This window comes from Lepidochelys kempii, chromosome 3 (genome assembly GCF_965140285.1).
Source record: "Lepidochelys kempii isolate rLepKem1 chromosome 3, rLepKem1.hap1, whole genome shotgun sequence".
Classification (NCBI taxonomy): Eukaryota; Metazoa; Chordata; order Testudines; family Cheloniidae; genus Lepidochelys; species Lepidochelys kempii.
Genome location: NC_136382.1, coordinates 210,924,952 through 210,946,117, shown reverse-complemented (window position 1 = coordinate 210,946,117; position 21,166 = coordinate 210,924,952). Strand labels below are relative to the sequence as shown.

The 21,166-nt window shown below is 51.8% G+C and overlaps 1 protein-coding gene and 1 long non-coding RNA gene across 8 annotated transcripts in view; one reads left to right on the top strand and one right to left on the bottom strand.

Moving 5' to 3' along the window:
* Nucleotides 1–13,001, bottom strand: part of ENTPD6 (ectonucleoside triphosphate diphosphohydrolase 6) — a 24,566-nt gene extending 11,565 nt beyond the window's left edge. The window contains exons 1-8 of one of the 7 annotated variants that reach the window (XM_073339943.1): nucleotides 12,916–13,001; nucleotides 9,725–10,164; nucleotides 8,729–9,041; nucleotides 6,503–6,579; nucleotides 5,307–5,450; nucleotides 3,276–3,351; nucleotides 1,432–1,467; nucleotides 56–144 (exon numbers count right to left, since the gene is read on the bottom strand). In XM_073339943.1, the coding sequence (XP_073196044.1) occupies nucleotides 56–144; nucleotides 1,432–1,467; nucleotides 3,276–3,351; nucleotides 5,307–5,450; nucleotides 6,503–6,579; nucleotides 8,729–8,987 (681 nt within the window). In that variant the 5' untranslated portion in view covers nucleotides 8,988–9,041; nucleotides 9,725–10,164; nucleotides 12,916–13,001. Of the gene's footprint in view, nucleotides 1–55; nucleotides 145–1,431; nucleotides 1,468–3,275; nucleotides 3,352–5,306; nucleotides 5,451–6,502; nucleotides 6,580–8,728; nucleotides 9,042–9,724; nucleotides 11,068–12,738; nucleotides 12,875–12,915 lie in introns of those variants that run through there. The other 6 variants (XM_073339941.2, XM_073339942.2, XM_073339945.1 and 3 more) reach the window with 6 other exon arrangements.
* LOC140909801 (uncharacterized) lies at nucleotides 9,718–21,166 on the top strand. Its single transcript, XR_012158357.1, has 3 exons — nucleotides 9,718–10,132; nucleotides 20,033–20,276; nucleotides 20,458–21,166. It is a non-coding gene; the product is annotated as an uncharacterized LOC140909801 (long non-coding RNA).

Here is a 21,166-nt window from a genome sequence, read left to right as displayed (position 1 = left end):
GCAGAATGCCTGCTCATTAAAACCAGTGTTTCCCTGCAGTACGTGTTCAGTTTACCTCAGTGATTGGAAGAAATGTCATTTGTGTTGATCCACCTCCTAAATCCAGCATTCCTACACTTCTTTTTCTTGAAGCATTTAAGCTACCTGAAATGAATCATGTGACATAATGAAAGCCATTGTGTGTCAGTAATAACTCAAAGCCATAAAGCAATAAAAACAAACATGGCTACGAAAAAGGGAAAAAAATCCATCCTCCCATAGACAATAAGAGATGAACAGCATACACAGTTACAACTAGTTTTCATATAGCGGAAAGCAAGTCTGTAATTAACTACCTGGGTTTTTGGCCAACTATAAAAACAAATGAAAGGCAGACTAGTTGGATGGAGTGACAAACTGCACAGAGATAACCTTTCACAGTATGGAAATAATCATTGTATTTTTTCCCTTAGATCCTTAAATCAAGAAAGAAAAAGAAAAAAAAACCCCACAAAAACCCAAACTACTACTATTCGGCCTTGAGCCCACCAAGACTTAAACACATGCTTAACTTTTAGGTATGTGAGTAATCCCTTGAACTTTAAGTCTGTAAAATGGGAGCCATAAATACTGTTCTTCAAAGAGAAATTTAGGCCTAGTCTACACTGCCATCTCTTGGGGAGGTAGATTAACTACATCAACAGACAAGCCCCCTTCTGTTCATGTCGGAAATGTCCATGCTACAGTAGCATAGACGCAGCACTGCGGAGGTGCTGCCGTGGCCTTTGTGGTGTAGACACAGCCGTTACCACTGTTTTAAGCCATTTTATTTTCTCTCTGTTTAGAAAAATTATATCCCGTGTCTAAATTTTAATTTCACAACACTGAAGCAAATAGTCTAGATGCACGGGAGCACACTTGCTTCTTTAATTTCCATTCTCTCTCGTGTACCCACAGTACACATGTGCACACACTGTGTAAGTGTCCAGCCTGCCTGATAACGGCAGCACCCGCAGTATAAATACTAGGAATTAGGGCTGTCAATTAATTGCAGTTAATTCAAGCAATTAATGCAACACAAACTAACTAGATCAAAAAAGTCGTGATTAACTGCAGCTTTAATTGCGCTGTTAAACAATAGAATACCAATTTAAATTTATTATAAATATTTTTGGATGTTTTTCTACATTTTCAAATACATTGATTTCAATTACAACTAGGGTGACCAGACGTCCTGATTTTAACCCATTTGTCCCACGTCCCGACTGGACATCGGTCGGGACACCCTTTGTCCCAGTATCGGGGATGGACCGCTCACCATTGCCGGCGAGGCGGCGCTTCCTGGGGCAGCTCCCAGTGGCATCCATTATATATAAGCTCAAGGGAGGGACACTGAAGACAGGAAAACTGCACAAACTGCAGGGTATCAGGTACAGCTACACATGCACATACCTGTTAAAAAGTTGATCGTGATCCAGGCTGAAATTCCTGATAAGAGAACATTCCAGAGAGACATGCCATTAGACAACGTCATCTGCTCATGTCCAACAATGTCAAACAGCGAGTTAAACCATAAACATTTTTCTTGATTTAGATTTTGTCACTGGAGATTTAGGTTTTGTTTCTTTTTTTTTTTTTTTTAAATACAGCTGTCTTTTTCAACAGTTCAGCTACAGATTTTAGATTAAATGATCAGCAAATTGGGTCTGTCACCCTACACCAGACTAAATGCAAAAGGACCATCAATCACATGCCCCCCTTTAGCAAGTAGTTCTCTAATGCAACCCTCAAAAGAATTAGAAACGAAGGGCCAAATCCTCAGCTGGTGTAAATTAGCATAGTTCTATTAATCTCAATGGAGCTATGCAGATTTGCAGCACCTGAGAATCAGACCCACAGACTTTAGAAATAACACTTCCATAAAAATCGAGAATCATAAACATAAAGTTAGGGACCTTAAACATGGAGAACATGCTTCTGCAGCCAACATTTATATTATTACTAATTATCTGTAATGCCTAGGAGCCCCAGACCAGGACCCCCTGGTGCCAGGTGCTGTACAAACATAGAACAAAAAGACATTCCCTGTCCCAAAGCGCTTATATAACATCCAAGCCAACTGGCAGAGTCCCTCTGCGTGAAGTGGCTGGCAACCACTTTACTTTACAGATTAAACACATCCGTGGATAAACAGCAAAGGCTTTGTTCTAAAGCTTTCATTTTTTAGCTAAAAGATCAACAAATAAGCGATCCTTCATGCTGTAGAGCAACTCCTGTCTGGTGTCTGGGCTGTACTGACTGAATTTTGTTACACTTAAGACATTTTAAAGTTATTCCCTTTTTAAATACTAAGAATTTGGGTTTTCTTCATTTTCCTATTTTTCTCCCCCAAGAACTTTGGAGAACTGAACATTTTGTCCTTTTCCCACTTCACAAACCTTGTCTTTTCCTATTAATAGAAGAAATGAATAGGCCTCATTAACAACTTAAAATACTTAATCAATGTTAAAATATCAGCACACCACCGGGAATAAGCCCAGTGCATGTGTTAGTTAACTGTTGTCACAGAGCAAAAAAAGGAGCTATTTTAAAGTTTACTATCTGAGCACCATGAACAGCATTTGATATGTAGAATTTGGTAGATTTTCCTTGAAAATTTATAAAGTTAGATCAAATTTTGGACCCAACTTCAGCATTCTTTTTATTTTAACCTATCTAATTTCAGTTTGCATTCTCTTACATAACAGGGTTTCAGCTTTAATTCACATTTACAGACTATTAAGAATAATATTAAAAAAAATCTTAGTACATTTACAGTTAAGAATTGGATTACATAACAACTTGAACTAATACTGTCTACTGTAAGGCAATTCAAAGCCAAGATTTTCAAGAGTGGGAGCCTAACTTCAGGCTTCCAAGTCTATATTTTGGTACTAAAAACATGGCTTGATTTTCAGAAGTGCTGAGCACATAGCAGCTCCCATTGATTCAACTGAACCTGCTGGATGCTCAAGCACTTAAAATCAAGCCACTTATTTAGGAGTCAAATGTTAAACCTCAAAAGTTTTTTGGTCGGCACAAATTAAAAACAAACATTGGCCTCACTCCAGCAATGAGATCTGCTAGCAGAGATCCACATGCACGTGGATTTCCACTGACATCAGTGGTGACTCAGCTCGGACGCAAAAGTCTGGACTAGAGGATCCAGCTGTAGGATTGGGGCAATTTTGTCAACCCTTTTATACAAGTGTTCATGTGTAAGACTATAAAAAACATGCCTCAGAAATTCAGCCTACCTTCATCAGTTCCATTCATTATGGAGACACAGTCATCCCTTACAAAGAAAGGAGATGCCTGGAAAATTTCTTTTACCTAAATGTAAAGGAAAAGATAAAATCAGTGGAAGTTTTTGCTAGACAGGGATAGGTGTGTGGTATAACATTTTACTGCCTCAGAGTCAAATCCTGAGCGCTGCTGAGCACCTTCACTGAAGTCAGGAGGAGTCTCGTGCGCTGAGCAGCTCTTGGAATCCAGCTTGTAATAACCACTGCTCAGCTTTCTAACGACGTTATCAATCTAGTCAATGGCTTTGTACTGCGATGCAGAGACAGGGTTAGTAGAGGCCGCATGGCAACGCTCCACAGCCAGTGGATTCCACCCCAAGACAATACCTCGTTTTGTTCAACAGTAACCAATCTGGACAAATAAGGACAAATGTTGATGGGGTCTTGAAGGGAATCTGGTTTAGCCTGTTTTAGCCAGAAGGATGACGACTGCAACGTGGAGCCCACAGGGTGTGTAAAGACGAAGGCAGGAGAAAGACATGTTAAAGAACACCCTGGCGAAAAACATTACTAATGGGCACAGTAATGCCTCATGACTACACTGGAAGTTAAAGCCAAAGTCCCACATTCTCTAGTCTAGATTCTGCAGCAAGACCCTTCTGCAGAAGCTTTGACTAAATTCAATACGGAAATGAGGGATAAAGTCAGTTTCCTGTGTTATATACTTTGATATTAAGTTCAATTTCACATTGCCCTGGAATTGTCACTTTCCAGTGTGCTGCAGACTTTTGTATTGCTAACACTCAACTTCTAGGGTGCAGCTGTCAGGGAGAAGCTAGAGGCTGACAGATAGGATGGGACAGTTGGGGCTCTGGGCACCAGAAAAGCATGAGAAGCAGTTTGGGATTCTAGCATCCAGTGGGCGAGACATCTAGCACAGATGAGGGCATGCTGGGTCAGAGGTAAACTGACATTTTTGGATAGGGGAGGAGCTTGATATCGGAATTCACCACTCTTGTAACTAACCAGATATGCCCCAGTATCCAACACTGTAACCCACAATGATTGCTAAACACATTGGCTGGATGTTTCTGCTAAAATTATCAGTACTAGAATAGTTGTCATTAGGCTTCAGAGTCCACACATTGAGCTGACTGAGACAATTCACATTTCTCTCAGAGCCACTGTTTCATGCTGCTTGTAAATTCTGGAAAATATGGCACCGGTGCACATTTGATAGGTATTCCCACAACCATAAGGGCTAGAAACCCAATTTTAAAAATGAAAGCTTATTTGAGCAGAACTATTCGGCCTCATCATATTTATTGCGTGGCTAATTCAGTGGCCAGTGAACTTTCAAAAATACAGGACCCTGATTAAAACCAGGAAGAACTGACATCTAAAGTACTAAACCAACCATTGACAATAGCTAAAAATGCCTCAAATTTACATGAGACATATTTATAATGAGTTTTAACTCAAACACATTTAGGATGCCCAAAAATATTCATTTAAATCAAAGTCCATACATAGACTAATTACTCTATAGCTGCAGTTAGTTGTGGATGGACTTTTCTGTAGCTCTCATTAATCTGTTGTTTTTGAATAATGCACTATTTCATTTTAATTCTGATAACACCTACAATCTTGATTCCAACAGTATCAACAATACTGAGAAAAATATTACTTGCCAAGAATATTTTTGACAAGTTCTTTAAAATACCTACACAGTATTAACTCATATTAAAGATTTTTTTATTTTTAAATATGGTTACAAACAGTTTTTAGATACAAAAGGCTGAACACTAGAGGCTAGTCATTCAAACCTAGTATCATGAAGTCTTCACCCTTTTGTAATGGACTGATGTCTTGTATTAGGACTTACATGCAGTGTATTATGTGATCAAACAACTGAGCACTGCTATACTGTCTAAATGGTAAAAATGGAATATTTAAATTAGACTGAAAGCAGCATATGAAAAAAGTGTATGTATTCTATAGTGGACCAAATTCTGCTCTGAAGTGTAAAGAAAAAATAATTACCTTATCCAGCAACTTCTGAGCTTTATCTCCTGGCAACAGCCGTAAACCAGCTGTTGCTTTAAGGACCAAAGGAGTAAACTTCCACAACTCCATAGGAACCTCATCCTTAGCAACTTCTAGAAGTTCTTGTATCCCCTGAGCACTCTAAGAGGAGAGAGGAAAAAGCAATACAGACATTTTGTTAGATCTCAGGAGTAGAGCGGTTATATTACTTATGTATCCAGCACTGCTGCAACCACTACTGGAAAGTTGTGTCCAGTTCTGGTGTCCACAATTCAAACAGGATGCTGATAAATTGGAGAGGGTTCAGAGAAGAGCATGAGAATGAACAAAGAACATGCCTTATAGTGATAGATTCAAGGAGCTCAATGTAACAAAGAGAAGTTTAAGGGGTGACTTGATCACAGTCTCTAAGTATGTATATAGAGAACATATCTAATAATTGGCTCTTCAATCTAGCAGAGAAAGGTATAATCAATTAAATGGCTGGAAATTGAAGCTAGACAAATTCAGACTGGAAATAAATTTTTTATCAGTGAGAGTAATCAATCAGTGGAACAATCTACCAAGGGTTGTGGTGGATTCTCTATCACTGGCAATTTTAAAATCAAGACTGGATGTTTTTCTAAAAGATGTGTTTTAGGAATTACTTTGGGGCAGTTCTCTGACCTGCGCTACAGGTCACACTAGATGATCACAATGGTCCCTTCTGGCCTTGGACTCTGTGGATAGAAGACTATGCAGAGACAGGAAAAGACCACAACATTCAAAGAAGAATCCCTATCCAGGAGATAACATAAGCATGTGCTTTTATGCAGTCCTGAATTGAGGCTTAACTGACTGTTTAGCTGATGGAATTTGGAAATTTATCAATCATGAAAGTGATGAAACATGGTACATTACTTGTTCCATCCTTTTCCAGGAAGACAATAATATTGTTTCTATCAACGTAGTCATGTTAATCAGTTAGTAGAAATATTTATGCTTTTAGCACATGGGTTGGACACTCCAAGATGCTGGGAAATTCTTGGAGACGCCAAGTGCCCCAAATTCCCATTGAAGTCAATCAGAAAGACTCTGGTACAAAGAGGAGTCTACTGTACTATAGCAAAATTCAACACTGCTTCATTTGCAAAGCACATAAAGAGTGAGTTTCTATCAGACATCTTTTTACAATTAGAAAAAAGCATAGTTACCTTATCAACATCATCAGCATAAGCAGAGAGTCCTGGCTTCAGTGCTTTAAATGTTTCATGGGTTAATTTGGGAGTCTCTGTGCAAAAGCAATAATTTTTAAGAGTAAGAAAGCATAAATCTTGATATAAAATAAAAGATCATTTTGCAAGTTAAACCTTTATATGCTAATTTTGCATAATTAAGGCTAATGGGAATAGTCTTAAGCCTAATCTAAAGGGGAAAATCAAAGGCAGCCTTACTATTAAAATGCACCTGTTATTAGGGGGGGGTCAACCCTTGTCAAAATGGTTTTTAGGAGTCACAATTAATTGATAAGAAAAGGAGTACTTGTGGCACCTTAGAGACTAACCAATTTATTTGAGCATCCCTCAAATGCTCAAATAAATTGGTTAGTCTCTAAGGTGCCACAAGTACTCCTTTTCTTTTTGCGAATACAGACTAACACAGCTGTTACTCTGAAACCTGTAATAAATTGATAGACAGGTGCTGGTTTCTGCTCATATCCTGAACAGTAAGAATCCAAGTTTCTCAGAATTTATTTCATGTCCTCACTTTTTCTATTACCAAGGCTAATCTACCTTCAAAACAGTCCAACTCACAAGGGTGGAACTTTTCAAAGTGCTCAGTATTGGCCTAACTCTGCTCCAATTTACATCAATGGAAGCAGAGTTAGGCTAATGCTGAGCATGTTTGAAAATCACACCCATAATGTTTAAATATGGTTACAGCCAAGTTTCTGTCCTCAAGGACACTGCCAAAAGTTATCTACAATGCAATTAAAAGGTTTATTTTCTTGCTGTAAAAGAATAAGAATCATCTGTTTAATGATGAACTGATATGTGGAAACCAAGGTAAAATTACACAGTTCAGATGTGTGAACTGGGTGTGAACTGTGTGAGGAATAGGGCAGCCCTTACTCACATGAGCAGTTCTACTGATGTCACTGGAATTGCTCGCGTGAGTAAATGCTCACCTAGATAAGGACAATCTGTCCCTAAATCATATATTCGGGAGACCATACACTTAGCACTCATACAACATCTTCCACTCAAGGATCTTATAGAACTTCACAAACCAACTGACAAAGTCTCACAAGAGCCCGGAGAGATATGGGATTAGTGTGATTGTACAGACTGGCAAAGACGTTAAGTGGATATTTCTAGTGAAACTCAGCAAGACAGCAGAAGAACTAGATCAAAACCTAGGTCATCTAAGTACAGGTCCCACACTCTATCCATGATGCCTCCCTTACAAGTATCTATCAATGTTCATTTTGAAAGCACTGCTTTATTGTACATGCACCACAGAAACACTTAGAACAAAACTAGGATTCAAGCTTGTTGAGTTTTATTCATTAATTATGAAAACATTTGGGGGTGGGGGGGAGAAAAAATTCTCCATGTCTTCACTAACAGACTGAAGAACAAAATCCTTTGTTAATACTTAGGCCCGGATCCTCAAAGGTATTTAAGCACCTGACTCCCACTGAAATCAATGGCAGTTGGCTACTTAAATACCTCTGAGGATCTGGGCCTCCATCGTGTAGGGAAGTAACTTTGGCATTTAGTGACCAAAGTGCTTCACTTTCCGTCCTTAGCATTCTCTTCATTTAGTCTTTTTGACTGGATTCACTGTGCAGTACATTTAAATCACTGACGCTTGTTACTACAAGGCAGAACTAGTGTGTGGCAACTAGTGTCTTGTTTCTCTAAAATGCTTTAGGCCCAGTTTCAGCACAGTATGTAAACACGTTTAATTTTAAGCATGTGCTTAAGTCCCACTGAAATCAGTATGATTTCAGCATGTGCTTATGTACTGTGCTGAACTGGAGCACCAGAGGACGCTATTGTTTCCAGGAAGTTCAGACAAAGGAATGTCCAGTGGCTAAGTCACAGGTCTGGGACACAGGAGATCAGCCCTGCCACAGATTCCCTGTGTGACCTTGGTCAAGCCACTTATGCTCTCTCGTTCTCAGAGCAGTGTACTGAGGACTGAGGCGCTACTGTTTATGAGGACCTCAGATATTACAGTAATGGGAGCTATACAAGTACAGCTGATCAGTCACATTCGTCTAACAGCGATAATCACCAAGTCAGGGGCTGAGATGAACAAATTGGTTTTAAAATAGGATGGTCTCCAAGAAACTTTAATTAAGATTTAACTAATTTCTTAAGGGTGCCTGGAGAGAAATTAAAAAAAGCGTTAATTTAAAGAGCTTGTCATACCTTTTGATTTCTGTGTAAATTTAAAAATATGTATTCTAGTTCCAGTGCTTCCAGCGTCAAACATAATTCCATAGAACACTGCATGATCAGTCGTCAAAGTCGGATGGTCTAGTTCGTCTCTCCTACTTTCAGTAGCACCTTCTGTTATAGCCGAGATTGGTTTGGAGTCCACATGCCATTTTATATAAACCACATAAATAGCTACACATGCAAAAATCCCCAAACCATAGAACAGTTTTGGTATCTTCATGGCTTCCATTTATCAAATGTCGCTTCTTCTCTTTCACTCCAAGAGTGTGGATTCCATGTCACTCTACAATCAAAGAAAAAGAAAAACATATTTTAACTCTTTATACATTACTATGACACACATAATCAGAAGTGAAAATAAGTCGGCATGGTCCAGTACGGTGTACCGGTAAGAGCAGGACACAGTCGACTGTATTGGCAGGGCTGCTGATTGCGAGGGTGGGTGGGGGGGGGCGCAGAAAAAGGGACAGCTTCCCCGGGGCCTGGCAATTTAAAAGGGCCCAGGGCTCCCGGCTGCTGCTGCCACTACCATGGGGCTCCAGCGGTGATTTAAAGGGCCCAGGGCCCTGGCTGCTGCGACCGCTATTGCACCAGCGGCTGGAGCCCCATGCCCTTTAAAACACCACCGGAGCCCCAGGCAGCACAGGCTGGGCAGTGCTGAAGGGCTGGCTGGGGGAGTCTGGCCCCAGCCCTGCCCCTTCTGCCCAAGGGTCCCGCCCCCTTCTGGGGCCCAGAGCCGCTGTCCCCTGCCCCCCTTGCTCAGGACCCTGGCCGCCCTGTGTACTGGTAAGTCCCTTAAGTTAGTTTCACCCCTGCACATAATACATTCTTACAAGCAGACATAAAAGCAGAATCAAAATAAGATAACAGGGTCACTCCCACGCATACACGTGCCATCTGTTTTAGCTTAGCAGTTGTTCAGAAAGATTGCACAAATGCAAACTGATGGAGCGGAGAGAACAGTACCTGTTTTAGTAGGAAGAGGGCCTGAAATATACAGCCTTGTATTAGAGGCCTGAAGCCTGGGCTAAAGCAATTTGTTTGTATCAGTGTATAACGATGCATCTCAGAGGGAGTGTCTTTGGCCAGCTTAGGGAGCAGTGGAAAGTCCCATCACTGACTGAGCTGCGTCCATTGTCACAGGCATCCATGTCTTAGTATCCTCATAGAGTCTGCCAAGTGCTATTACTCTGCTTCATCAACAATAAACCCGGCCGGGCACCTTCACACCTTCATGGATTTTGTGGACGCTGGGCGGTTCGCTCGAGGTCTGCCGTGCCAGCTGTCTGAGCAGAGCTGGGGCAGCACACAGGGAGAACACACACGCAGCCGAACATCTGATGACATTGGTGACCCCGACCACTTATCTAGTGGGTAAGTGAGCTGTCCTTTGTAGGAATCGCAATCTAACATGACAGAAAACCACAAGCTGAGGAACTCTCTTAACCCCTCCCTGCAAATCCCCAGAGCGTAACAAGGTATGGACCTGCTGAGTTGCTAGCAAAAGAGGTCCATATGAATTTAAAAAGTATAGTGGGGAAGAAACATGGAATGAAATCTGTAAGGCTAGGGCAGAAACCGTAGCCTTGAAAGGGGGACGGGGGGGGAGAGCAACCTAGGAAGGTGGGGAGACCTGAGCCAAGAGAGATTAACTCCATCAAAGTATCTTAAAGTACAGATGGCAGCAGCAAATTTAGCCAACTGAGAGAGGATATAAAGGAAAACTGAACTGGTATGTAAAATATTTCAGAAAGAAGGTTCTACTTTCAGGTCTGAGCGTGGTTCTGTGGGTCAAAGCAGCGGGAACCCGCCCTGGGGTTTTATCCTGGCTCTGGGAGAAGCCTGGGGGTAGTTACCCGCTCTTGTAAAACCTGAGTTTGTTCCCCCAGTGTATGTTGCTTCTGTGCACCTGCCAAATGGACGGCGGGAGTGCCCTTTTCTGCTGCCCTTAATTCTTTTCGGGCAGCTCCATGGGTTAAGGTACTTTGGGTGTTCACCAGGGCCAGAGTATTTTCCGCTGCATGCGCCCGACCAAGTGGGCAGTAGCTCAGGAAAGCTCATGCGCTAACACACGGGTTGGTCTCCGAGGGCCACGAGGCCTCCTGCGCGCCGGGAAAGCGATCAACCGCGGGCCGTCGCGCTCAGAGGCGCGCACCACCCGCCGCCGTTCAGCGAGCTGTAGGAGCCGAGAGCGACCAAGCCCACGGCGCTCGGGCTTCGCGCTGGGCCGCCGGCGGGACCGAACACCGGACAGAGAGCCCCGCCGCCCCAGCCCCAGCCCGCCGGGACCGAACACCGGACAGAGAGCCCCGCCGCCCCGGCCCCTCCCGCCCCAGCCCCAGCCCCAGCCCGCCGGGACCGAACACCGGACAGAGAGCCCCTCCCGCCCCGGCCCCAGCCCGCCCGGACCGAACACCGGACAGAGAGCCCCGCCGCCCCGGCCCCGCCCCGTCCCGTCCCACCGCCCCAGCCCCGCCCCGCCCCGCCCGCCGGGACCGAACACCGGACAGAGAGCCCCTCCCGCCCCGGCCCCAGCCCGCCGGGACCGAACACCGGACAGAGAGCCCCTCCCGCCCCGGCCCAGCCCCGCCGCCCCGGCCCCGCCCGCCCGCTCGCCCCGGCCCCAGCCCCGCCCCGCCCGCCGGGACCGAACACCGGACAGAGAGCCCCGCCGCCCCGGCCCCGCCCGCCCCAGCCCCAGCCCGCCGGGACCGAACACCGGACAGAGAGCCCCGCCGCCCCGGCCCCGCCGCCCCAGCCCCAGCCCGCCGGGACCGAACACCGGACAGAGAGCCCCTCCCGCCCCGGCCCCAGCCCGCCCCTCCCGCCCCGGCCCCAGCCCGCCGGGACCGAACACCGGACAGAGAGCCCCTCCCGTCCCGTCCCACCGCCCCAGCCCCGCCCCGCCCGCCGGGACCGAACACCGGACAGAGAGCCCCGCCGCCCCGGCCCCAGCCCGCCCCTCCCGCCCCGGCCCCAGCCCGCCGGGACCGAACACCGGACAGAGAGCCCCGCCGCCCCGGCCCCAGCCCCAGCCCGCCGGGACCGAACACCGGACAGAGAGCCCCTCCCGCCCCGGCCCCGGCCCCAGCCCGCCGGGACCGAACACCGGACAGAGAGCCCCGCCGCCCCGGCCCCTCCCGCCCCGGCCCCAGCCCCAGCCCCAGCCCCAGCCCGCCGGGACCGAACACCGGACAGAGAGCCCCGCCGCCCCGGCCCCTCCCGCCCCAGCCCCAGCCCCAGCCCCAGCCCGCCGGGACCGAACACCGGACAGAGAGCCCCGCCGCCCCGGCCCCTCCCGCCCCAGCCCCTCCCGCCCCAGCCCCAGCCCCGCCCCGCCCGCCGGGACCGAACACCGGACAGAGAGCCCCGCCGCCCCGGCCCCGTCCCGTCCCACCGCCCCAGCCCCGCCCCGCCCGCCCGCCGGGACCGAACACCGGACAGAGAGCCCCTCCCGCCCCGGCCCCGCCCGCCCCAGCCCCAGCCCCAGCCCGCCGGGACCGAACACCGGACAGAGAGCCCCTCCCGCCCCGGCCCCAGCCCGCCGGGACCGAACACCGGACAGAGAGCCCCTCCCGTCCCGTCCCACCGCCCCAGCCCCGCCCCGCCCGCCGGGACCGAACACCGGACAGAGAGCCCCGCCGCCCCGGCCCCAGCCCGCCGGGACCGAACACCGGACAGAGAGCCCCGCCGCCCCGGCCCCGCCCCGTCCCGTCCCACCGCCCCAGCCCCGCCCCGCCCGCCGGGACCGAACACCGGACAGAGAGCCCCGCCGCCCCGGCCCCAGCCCGCCCCTCCCGCCCCGGCCCCGGCCCCAGCCCGCCGGGACCGAACACCGGACAGAGAGCCCCGCCGCCCCGGCCCCGCCCGCCCCAGCCCCAGCCCGCCGGGACCGAACACCGGACAGAGAGCCCCGCCGCCCCAGCCCCGCCGCCCGCCCGCCGGGACCGCGGCCTCCGCACGGGCCGGGCCGGGCTCACCGGGGGCCGGCGCACGGAGGGAACGCCTGGTCCACCGGCCCCGTCCCGCCGAGGGGCCCGCGCAGCCCCGGCCGCCTCCCGGCCGCGGCGAGGAAGGGCCGAGGCGCCCCGGGCAGAGGCCAGGACACGCGCCGGGCCCCTCGCCCCCGAGCCCCGCCGGCCCCCCGGGGCACCTACCCCCGCTGCCCACGGGCCGCCGGCCCCGCCCCGCGGCCCCCCCCGCGCGGGAATCCCCGGACAGCGGCAGGCCCGGCGGCCAAGAGCCCGTGCGCAGGCGCGGCCCGAGCCAGCCCCGCCCCCCCGCTCCCGGCCTCCGCCCCCCCGCCTCGGCCCCCCCAACCTCCCCCAGCCCCCCTCCGACCCCCAACCCCTTCCAGCCCCCCCCACACTCCCCACTGCCTCAGCCCCCCTCTGACCCCCAACCCCTTCCAGCCTCCCGCCCAGACGCTCCCCACTGCCTCAGCCCCCCCTGACCCCCAACCCCTTCCAGCCTCCCGCCCAGACGCTCCCCACTGTCTCAGCCCCCCCTGACCCCCAACCCCTTCCAGCCTCCCGCCCACACGCTCCCCACTGCCTCAGCCCCCCCTGACCCCCAACCCCTTCCAGCCTCCCGCCCACACGCTCCCCACTGCCTCAGCCCCCCCGACCCCCAACCCCTTCCAGCCTCCCGCCCAGACGCTCCCCACTGCCTCAGCCCCCCCTGACCCCCAACCCCTTCCAGCCTCCCGCCCAGACGCTCCCCACTGCCTCAGCCCCCCCTGACCCCCAACCCCTTCCAGCCTCCCGCCCAGACGCTCCCCACTGTCTCAGCCCCCCCTGACCCCCAACCCCTTCCAGCCTCCCGCCCAGACGCTCCCCACTGCCTCAGCCCCCCCTGACCCCCAACCCCTTCCAGCCCCCCCCCACACTCCCCACTGCCTCAGCCCCCCTCTGACCCCCAACCCCTTCCAGCCTCCCGCCCAGACGCTCCCCACTGCCTCAGCCCCCCCTGACCCCCAACCCCTTCCAGCCTCCCGCCCAGACGCTCCCCACTGTCTCAGCCCCCCCTGACCCCCAACCCCTTCCAGCCTCCCGCCCACACGCTCCCCACTGCCTCAGCCCCCCCTGACCCCCAACCCCTTCCAGCCTCCCGCCCACACGCTCCCCACTGCCTCAGCCCCCCTCTGACCCCCAACCCCTTCCAGCCTCCCGCCCACACGCTCCCCACTGCCTCAGCCCCCCCTGACCCCCAACCCCTTCCAGCCTCCCCCCACACGCTCCCCACTGCCTCAGCCCCCCCTGACCCCCAACCCCTTCCAGCCTCCCGCCCACACGCTCCCCACTGCCTAAGCCCCCCTCTGACCCCCAACCCCTTCCAGCCTCCCGCCCACACGCTCCCCACTGCCTAAGCCCCCCTCTGACCCCCAACCCCTTCCAGCCTCCCGCCCAGACGCTCCCCACTGCCTCAGCCCCCCTCTGACCCCCAACCCCTTCCAGCCTCCCGCCCACACGCTCCCCACTGCCTCAGCCCCCCCTGACCCCCAACCCCTTCCAGCCTCCCGCCCACACGCTCCCCACTGCCTCAGCCCCCCCTGACCCCCAACCCCTTCCAGCCTCCCGCCCACACGCTCCCCACTGCCTCAGCCCCCCTGACCCCCAACCCCTTCCAGCCTCCCGCCCACACGCTCCCCACTGCCTCAGCCCCCCTCTGACCCCCAACCCCTTCCAGCCTCCCGCCCACACGCTCCCCACTGCCTCAGCCCCCCTCTGACCCCCAACCCCTTCCAGCCTCCCGCCCAGACGCTCCCCACTGTCTCAGCCCCCCCTGACCCCCAACCCCTTCCAGCCTCCCGCCCACACGCTCCCCACTGCCTCAGCCCCCCTGACCCCCAACCCCTTCCAGCCTCCCGCCCAGACGCTCCCCACTGTCTCAGCCCCCCTCTGACCCCTAACCCCTTCCAGCCTCCCCCCACACGCTCCCCACTGCCTCAGCCCCCCTCCGACCCCCAACCCCTTCCAGCCTCCCGCCCAGACGCTCCCCACTGTCTCAGCCCCCTCCGACCCCCAACCCCTTCCAGCCCTCCCCACACTCCCCACTGCCTCAGCCCCCCTCTGACCTCCAACCCCTTCCAGCCTCCCGCCCAGACGCTCCCCACTGCCTCAGCCCCCCCTGACCCCCAACCCCTTCCAGCCTCCCCCCACACGCTCCCCACTGCCTCAGCCCCCCTCTGACCCCCAACCCCTTCCAGCCTCCCCCCACACGCTCCCCACTGCCTCAGCCCCCCTCCGACCCCCAACCCCTTCCAGCCTCCCGCCCAGACGCTCCCCACTGTCTCAGCCCCCCCTGACCCCCAACCCCTTCCAGCTTCCCCCCCACACGCTCCCCACTGCCTCAGCCCCCCTCTGACCCCCAACCCCTTCCAGCCTCCCGCCCAGACGCTCCCCACTGTCTCAGCCCCCCTCTGACCCCTAACCCCTTCCAGCCTCCCCCCACACGCTCCCCACTGCCTCAGCCCCCCTCCGACCCCCAACCCCTTCCAGCCTCCCGCCCAGACGCTCCCCACTGCCTCAGCCCCCCTCCGACCCCCAACCCCTTCCAGCCTCCCGCCCAGACGCTCCCCACTGTCTCAGCCCCCCCTGACCCCCAACCCCTTCCAGCTTCCCCCCCACACGCTCCCCACTGCCTCAGCCCCCCTCTGACCCCCAACCCCTTCCAGCTTCCCCCCCACACGCTCCCCACTGCCTCAGCCCCCCTCTGACCCCCAACCCCTTCCAGCCTCCCCCCACACGCTCCCCACTGCCTCAGCCCCCTCCGACCCCCAACCCCTTCCAGCCCCCCCCACACTCCCCACTGTCTCAGCCCCCCCTGACCGCCAACCCCTTCCAGCTTCCCCCCCACACGCTCCCCACTGCCTCAGCCCCCCTCCGACCCCCAACCCCTTCCAGCCTCCCCCCACACGCTCCCCACTGCCTCAGCCCCCCTCCGACCCCCAACCCCTTCCAGCCTCCCCCCACACGCTTCCCACTGCCTCAGCCCCCCTCCGACCCCCAACCCCTTCCAGCCTCCCCCCACACGCTCCCCACTGCCTCAGCCCCCCTCTGACCCCTAACCCCTTCCAGCCTCCCGCCCAGACGCTCCCCACTGTCTCAGCCCCCCCTGACCCCCAACCCCTTCCAGCCTCCCCCCACACGCTCCCTATTGTCTCAGCCCCCCTCCGACCCCTCCCAGCCTCTTTCTAACCCCAACCCTCACAGCCTCCCGCCACAGCCCTCCCTCAGCCTCCTTCCCGCCTCCCCCCACACACCTCCATTGCCTCAGCCCCCCTGCCAGACTTCTTCAGCCCCCTCCACAACCCCCACTGCCTCAGCCCCCACACCTCCATTGCCTCAGCCCTCCTCCCAGCCTCCTTCCAAGCCTCACAGCCCCCTCACAGCCTATCCAGAATCCCCCCTCAGCCCCCAACCTCTCACAGCCTCCCTGCGCCCTCACGCACTCACCCCAGCTCTCCCGAGGCCCTTCTCAGACTTCTCTTCCCCTCCCCACTGCCTCACACAATCTCATCCCAGCCTGGCCCTGTCTCCCTCAGCGTCTCCCACAAACACTTCCACCTGGTTGCCCTACTCTCCCTCAACCCCTGCACAGAGACTTCTTCTAACCCCCCTGTGCCCTTACCTCCCTTAGTCTCTCTTCCCAGCCTTCCTGACAGCCCCCACCCCCTCCAGACAGTGCCCCCGGACCCAGTTTCTTTAAGGGGTTAACAAGCCCTCCCAAGAGCATTAGCAGAATTTACAAGGCTGCTGCTTCTGGATCCTCTGCTGCCTGATTTGTGCACAGCAAAGGCCACTTTGGTTCTTTCTGACTGTACCCTGCATCCTTCCAGCCGCATCTCGAGGCATGCTCCCCGAGAAAGAGTCTATACATGGTGGATGTTGCTGTTCTTTGCTTTCCCCATTAGGGCATGCTGCACAAGGTTAAAGATAAGCACAGGTGTAAGTGCTTACAGGATTGCGGCCTAACTGGCAGATAGGAGAGTGCTGCTATTCGCAAACCCCAGGGCATAGGGAAACCATTGTGTCATCCAAAACGAGCCTGGAACATTTATGCTAACAGAGATGAAACTCTGGGTATGCTGTAATTCAGCACTGGAGTGAGGCATAGGCAGCTAAGCTCCAATTTGTCTGTACCCTAAGGGGTTTATAACTTGAGTCTAGACTAAAGCTAGGTGAACTATTTGAAGCAAACATTTCACTTGAGGAAGTTATTCATTAATTATTCAGAGAAAGGCTTTCATTTCTACAAATCGGTTTGTTGTTCAACGTGATTGAACAAATAGTTTCTGCAATCACTCTGAACCCTATCCCTACCCTCCAACATGCTTCAAAATGGATTCTTTGAGGACTTGCTCCATGATTTTTCCAGGGACTGAGATGAGGCTGATCAGTCTGTAGTTCCCCAAATTCTCCTTTTTCCCTTTTTTAAAGATGGGCCTTTTTCCAGTTCATAGAATCATAGAATCATAGAATATCAGGGTTGGAAGGGACCCCAGAAGGTCATCTAGTCCAACCCCCTGCTCGAAGCAGGACCAATTCCCAGTTAAATCATCCCAGCCAGGGCTTTGTCAAGCCTGACCTTAAAAACCTCTAAGGAAGGAGATTCTACCACCTCCCTAGGTAACGCATTCCAGTGTTTCACCACCCTCTTAGTGAAAAAGTTTTTCCTAATATCCAAGCTAAACCTCCCCCACTGCAACTTGTCTGGGACATCCCTTGATTGCCACAAGTTTTCAAAGATAATGACCAATGGCTCTGCAATCACATCAGCCAACTCCCTCAGCACCTTTGGCTGCATTAGATCTGGATCCACGGATTTGTACAAGTCCAGCTTTTCTAAATAGTCCTAAACCTGTTCTTTCACCACTCAGGGCTGCTCACCTCCTCCCAGTACTGTGCTACTCAAGGTCATTCTTGGCAGTATCATTGGTGCCCATGTGGAGAAATAGGAAGGGGTAGTGGTCCAAGGGCTTGATCAGTCTCAGCAGACGCTCCGTCACATCCTGAATTCTAGCTCCAGGCAAGCAGCACACGTCTCGAGTTTCCCAGTCTGGACAGCAGATGGATGACTCTGTCCCCCTTAGGAGGGAGTCCCCGACTACCACCACCTCTCTCCTCCTCTTGGGAGTGGTGGTCATGGAACCCCCATCCCTAGGACAACGCATCCCATGCCTTCCTGTCAATGGGGTCTCCTTCTGATCCCTTCCCTCAGATGACTCTTCCAAACCATTCTCCACTGTAGTACCTGGGCAGAGAGCCTGAAAATGATTTCTTACCTCTATCTGCATTGGGAGTACATGGGTTCTCCTCTTTCTTCCTCTGGAGGTCACGTGCTGCCAATTTTCTTCCCTGTGCTGCACTGCCCTCTCTGATTCTTCAGCGTGCTGTGCCTGAGGTACCAAACACTGACTTCTATCCAGAAAGTCTTCATTTTCTCTGATGCAATGCAGGGTTGATACTTGGAGCCCTGGAGCTTCTCTTCCAATATGGAGACCAGCTCACACTTCATACAGACAAAGTTGCTTCTGTCTTTTGGGGAAAAGACAAACATGGCATATCCTGTGCAGGTCACAACAGCTGATCGCTCCCCATCCTTAATGTCTTCCTTCTAAGAGCCTCTTCAGATGTTGTATTTACTGCTCATAGAAGCCTGAAAGGCAAAAACACTTTGTGGGAACTTCCCCAAGGTGAAATCCCAGGCAAACCCGCTCTGTTTGCCTGTCCTCTGTTCGCCACTCACTTGGTTCACAACTGTTGTTTTCAACTGTTCTCATTGGGCTGGATTGTATATTAAAAAAAAAAAACAACCAAGCTGTGGATTCTCCCCAGCACTTCTGACAGGAATGGAGTTTGCCTCCTGTGCAATGAGTAGGGCCCTACCAAATTCTCGGCCATGAAAAACGTGTCATAGACCGTGAAATCTGGTCGTCTTCTGTGAAATCTGATCTTTTAGGTGCTTTTTCCCTATACTATACAGATTTCACAGGGGGAGACCAGATTTCACGTTTCTCAAATTGCGGGTTCTGATCCAAAAGGGAGTTGCAGGGGGGGTCACAAGGTTATTGTAGGGGGGGCTGTGGCATTGCCACCCTCACTTCTGCGCGGCCTTCAGAGCTGGGCAGCCGGAGAGCAGCAGCTGTTGGCCAGGTGCCCAGCTCTGAAGGCAGCATCGCCAGCAGCCGCGCGGAAGGAAGGGTGGCAATCCCGTACCAGGCCATCCTTACTTCTGCGTTGCTGCTGGCGGGGGCTCTGCCTTCAGAGCTGGGCTCCTGGCCAGCAGCCGCCGCTCTCCAGTACCCAGCTCTGAAGGCAGCACCGCAACCAGCAGCAGCGCGGAAGTAAGGGTAGCAGTACCACAACACCCCCCTGCAACCTCCCCGCAACTCCTTTTTGGGTCAGGACCCCTACAATTGCAACACTGTGAAATTTCAGATTGAAATAGCTGAAGTAATGAAATTTACGATTTTTAAAATCCTATGACCATGAAATTGACTGAAATGGACTGTGTCTTTAGTAGGGCCCTAGCAATGAGTCACCGGGCCTGTCCTCAATTGTCACAGGCTCTGTGTCTTTGCAGTATTCTTTGAAGCCCCACCTTCTGGAATTGTTCTATTGTGAGAGAATTTCAGCTTTCATTTTTTAAAAAAAGGGTACATTTCTAGTCGTCCTGGCTGCAGAGAAAAGCTTGAGAACCCAAAACAAGTGCCTGCAAAAGGCTATAAAACCACAAGGCAAATAAAAAGAACTCAACATTTTTTAAAATTCTCCTGATTTTTAAGCTGACCTTGTGATTTGGGGGATCTGGACTCATGACTGTTGAACACTGAGAGCTAGCAATGCCGTGTTTCCATGCTGGCGCTAGAATCCCAGCATCCCCGATATCCACAGCCAGTTGGCATGCAGGGAATTTGTATAACTGGGAAAAAAAAAACCCTGTGGCATTATATACCAGTAGCTGGTTAGTGTCCTTGAATGCTAATAGGCCGAGGCAAGGCCATTTCAGTGTATTTGTGTTTCACCAGTGGGCCAGATTCGGTGTGTTTTGTTGCTCTGTATGTCGTGTACAATTTCAATATTTCTTTGGACTTTTTAAAATATAATTTTCAACCTGGAAAATACTGGAAATCTAAAAAAAAAAGTGCTCAAGTGAAAGCAGCATTTCGGTGATCCTGTGGCTTTCCTTGAAAGCTGCATTAGGGTGGGAGAGAGACAATAGGAAAAGTAAACCTTGTACATGGCTATATCTTTTTCTTCCCCTTTTAAGATGATAAAACTAGGATGTAAGGAGGGTCGGAGGGTCAGAATGGAAATACCAACAGCCTTTTATGCTGAGGAAGAGAGAGACTCTGCTCAGTGGGACTGAGGAACATATCTCCCGCAGGCTGCTTTGAAAATCCCAACCTAGAGGCGTATTCCCTGCCACCCAGAGCACTGTTTCGATCCCTTGATTTTGAAGATATGTCCTCTGATGGAGAGCACAGGGAGCATGAGCACACACCACTAAGCAGGCAAGTTTTTATTAAGATTGCAAAGGCTTTCATTAGTCTCCAATAAAACAAAACCAACCCAGCCCCACTTAATATTTAAATTCCAGCAACTCAGGTATCTCTCTCCAAGGGACAAAAGTTAAGCCGCAGGGAGCCTCTGCCCACCAATAATCTCATTTCTGTTTGTTTGTTTTCTTTCAAGGTGGACAACAAATTGAAAAGGACCTAGCCAAAGCTCAAGGTGTAGTGTGAGGACAAAAGCCACAAAGGAACTCTAGAACCACTCCATGCTAGGTGGCCCTGCCATCAGTTACAAAAACAAATGGAATTAAACAGCCAGCAAAACACAAAACCCTTCTCTCCTCCTCACTGTGGGAGCTGGGTTCACCTTGCTGTGCAGTGACTCTTCTAATCCATGGGTGTCCCTAGTGCCAACTATGGGGAGGACTTGTGCCCGACAGCAGCACTGATCTCATTGGCTGCCCACCCATGCAAGGAGGTGAAATACATCACCTCCGTGTTTGACCATGGGGGCCTTGTGTAAATTGGTACTGACTAAATAAAACAGCTGATGTGAGATTAATTGCTGTACATTTGGATGGAGATCATTCTCCCCGGCTCTCTCTTCTCCTTAGCCAGCCATAGGTTTCACTTGAAACCACAGTTCCCAAATACACAGAGATTGAGCGAAGCAGAAGTGTGTGTGTGTGTGTTGTAGGGAGGCAGGGAACTACCCTTCACCACCGCTGGGCTGAGATGGCACAGAGAAGTGATCTCGGAGTATTCCCTGACAATGCCTAATATAGTTAAGCCAATAGGGGGCAGCATTTTACCAGAAACAGGCTTTCCCAGGCTGGGTGGCTGTCTCCCCTACCCCCAGTTCTTCTGCAATTAAAAATAAATTTCTATTT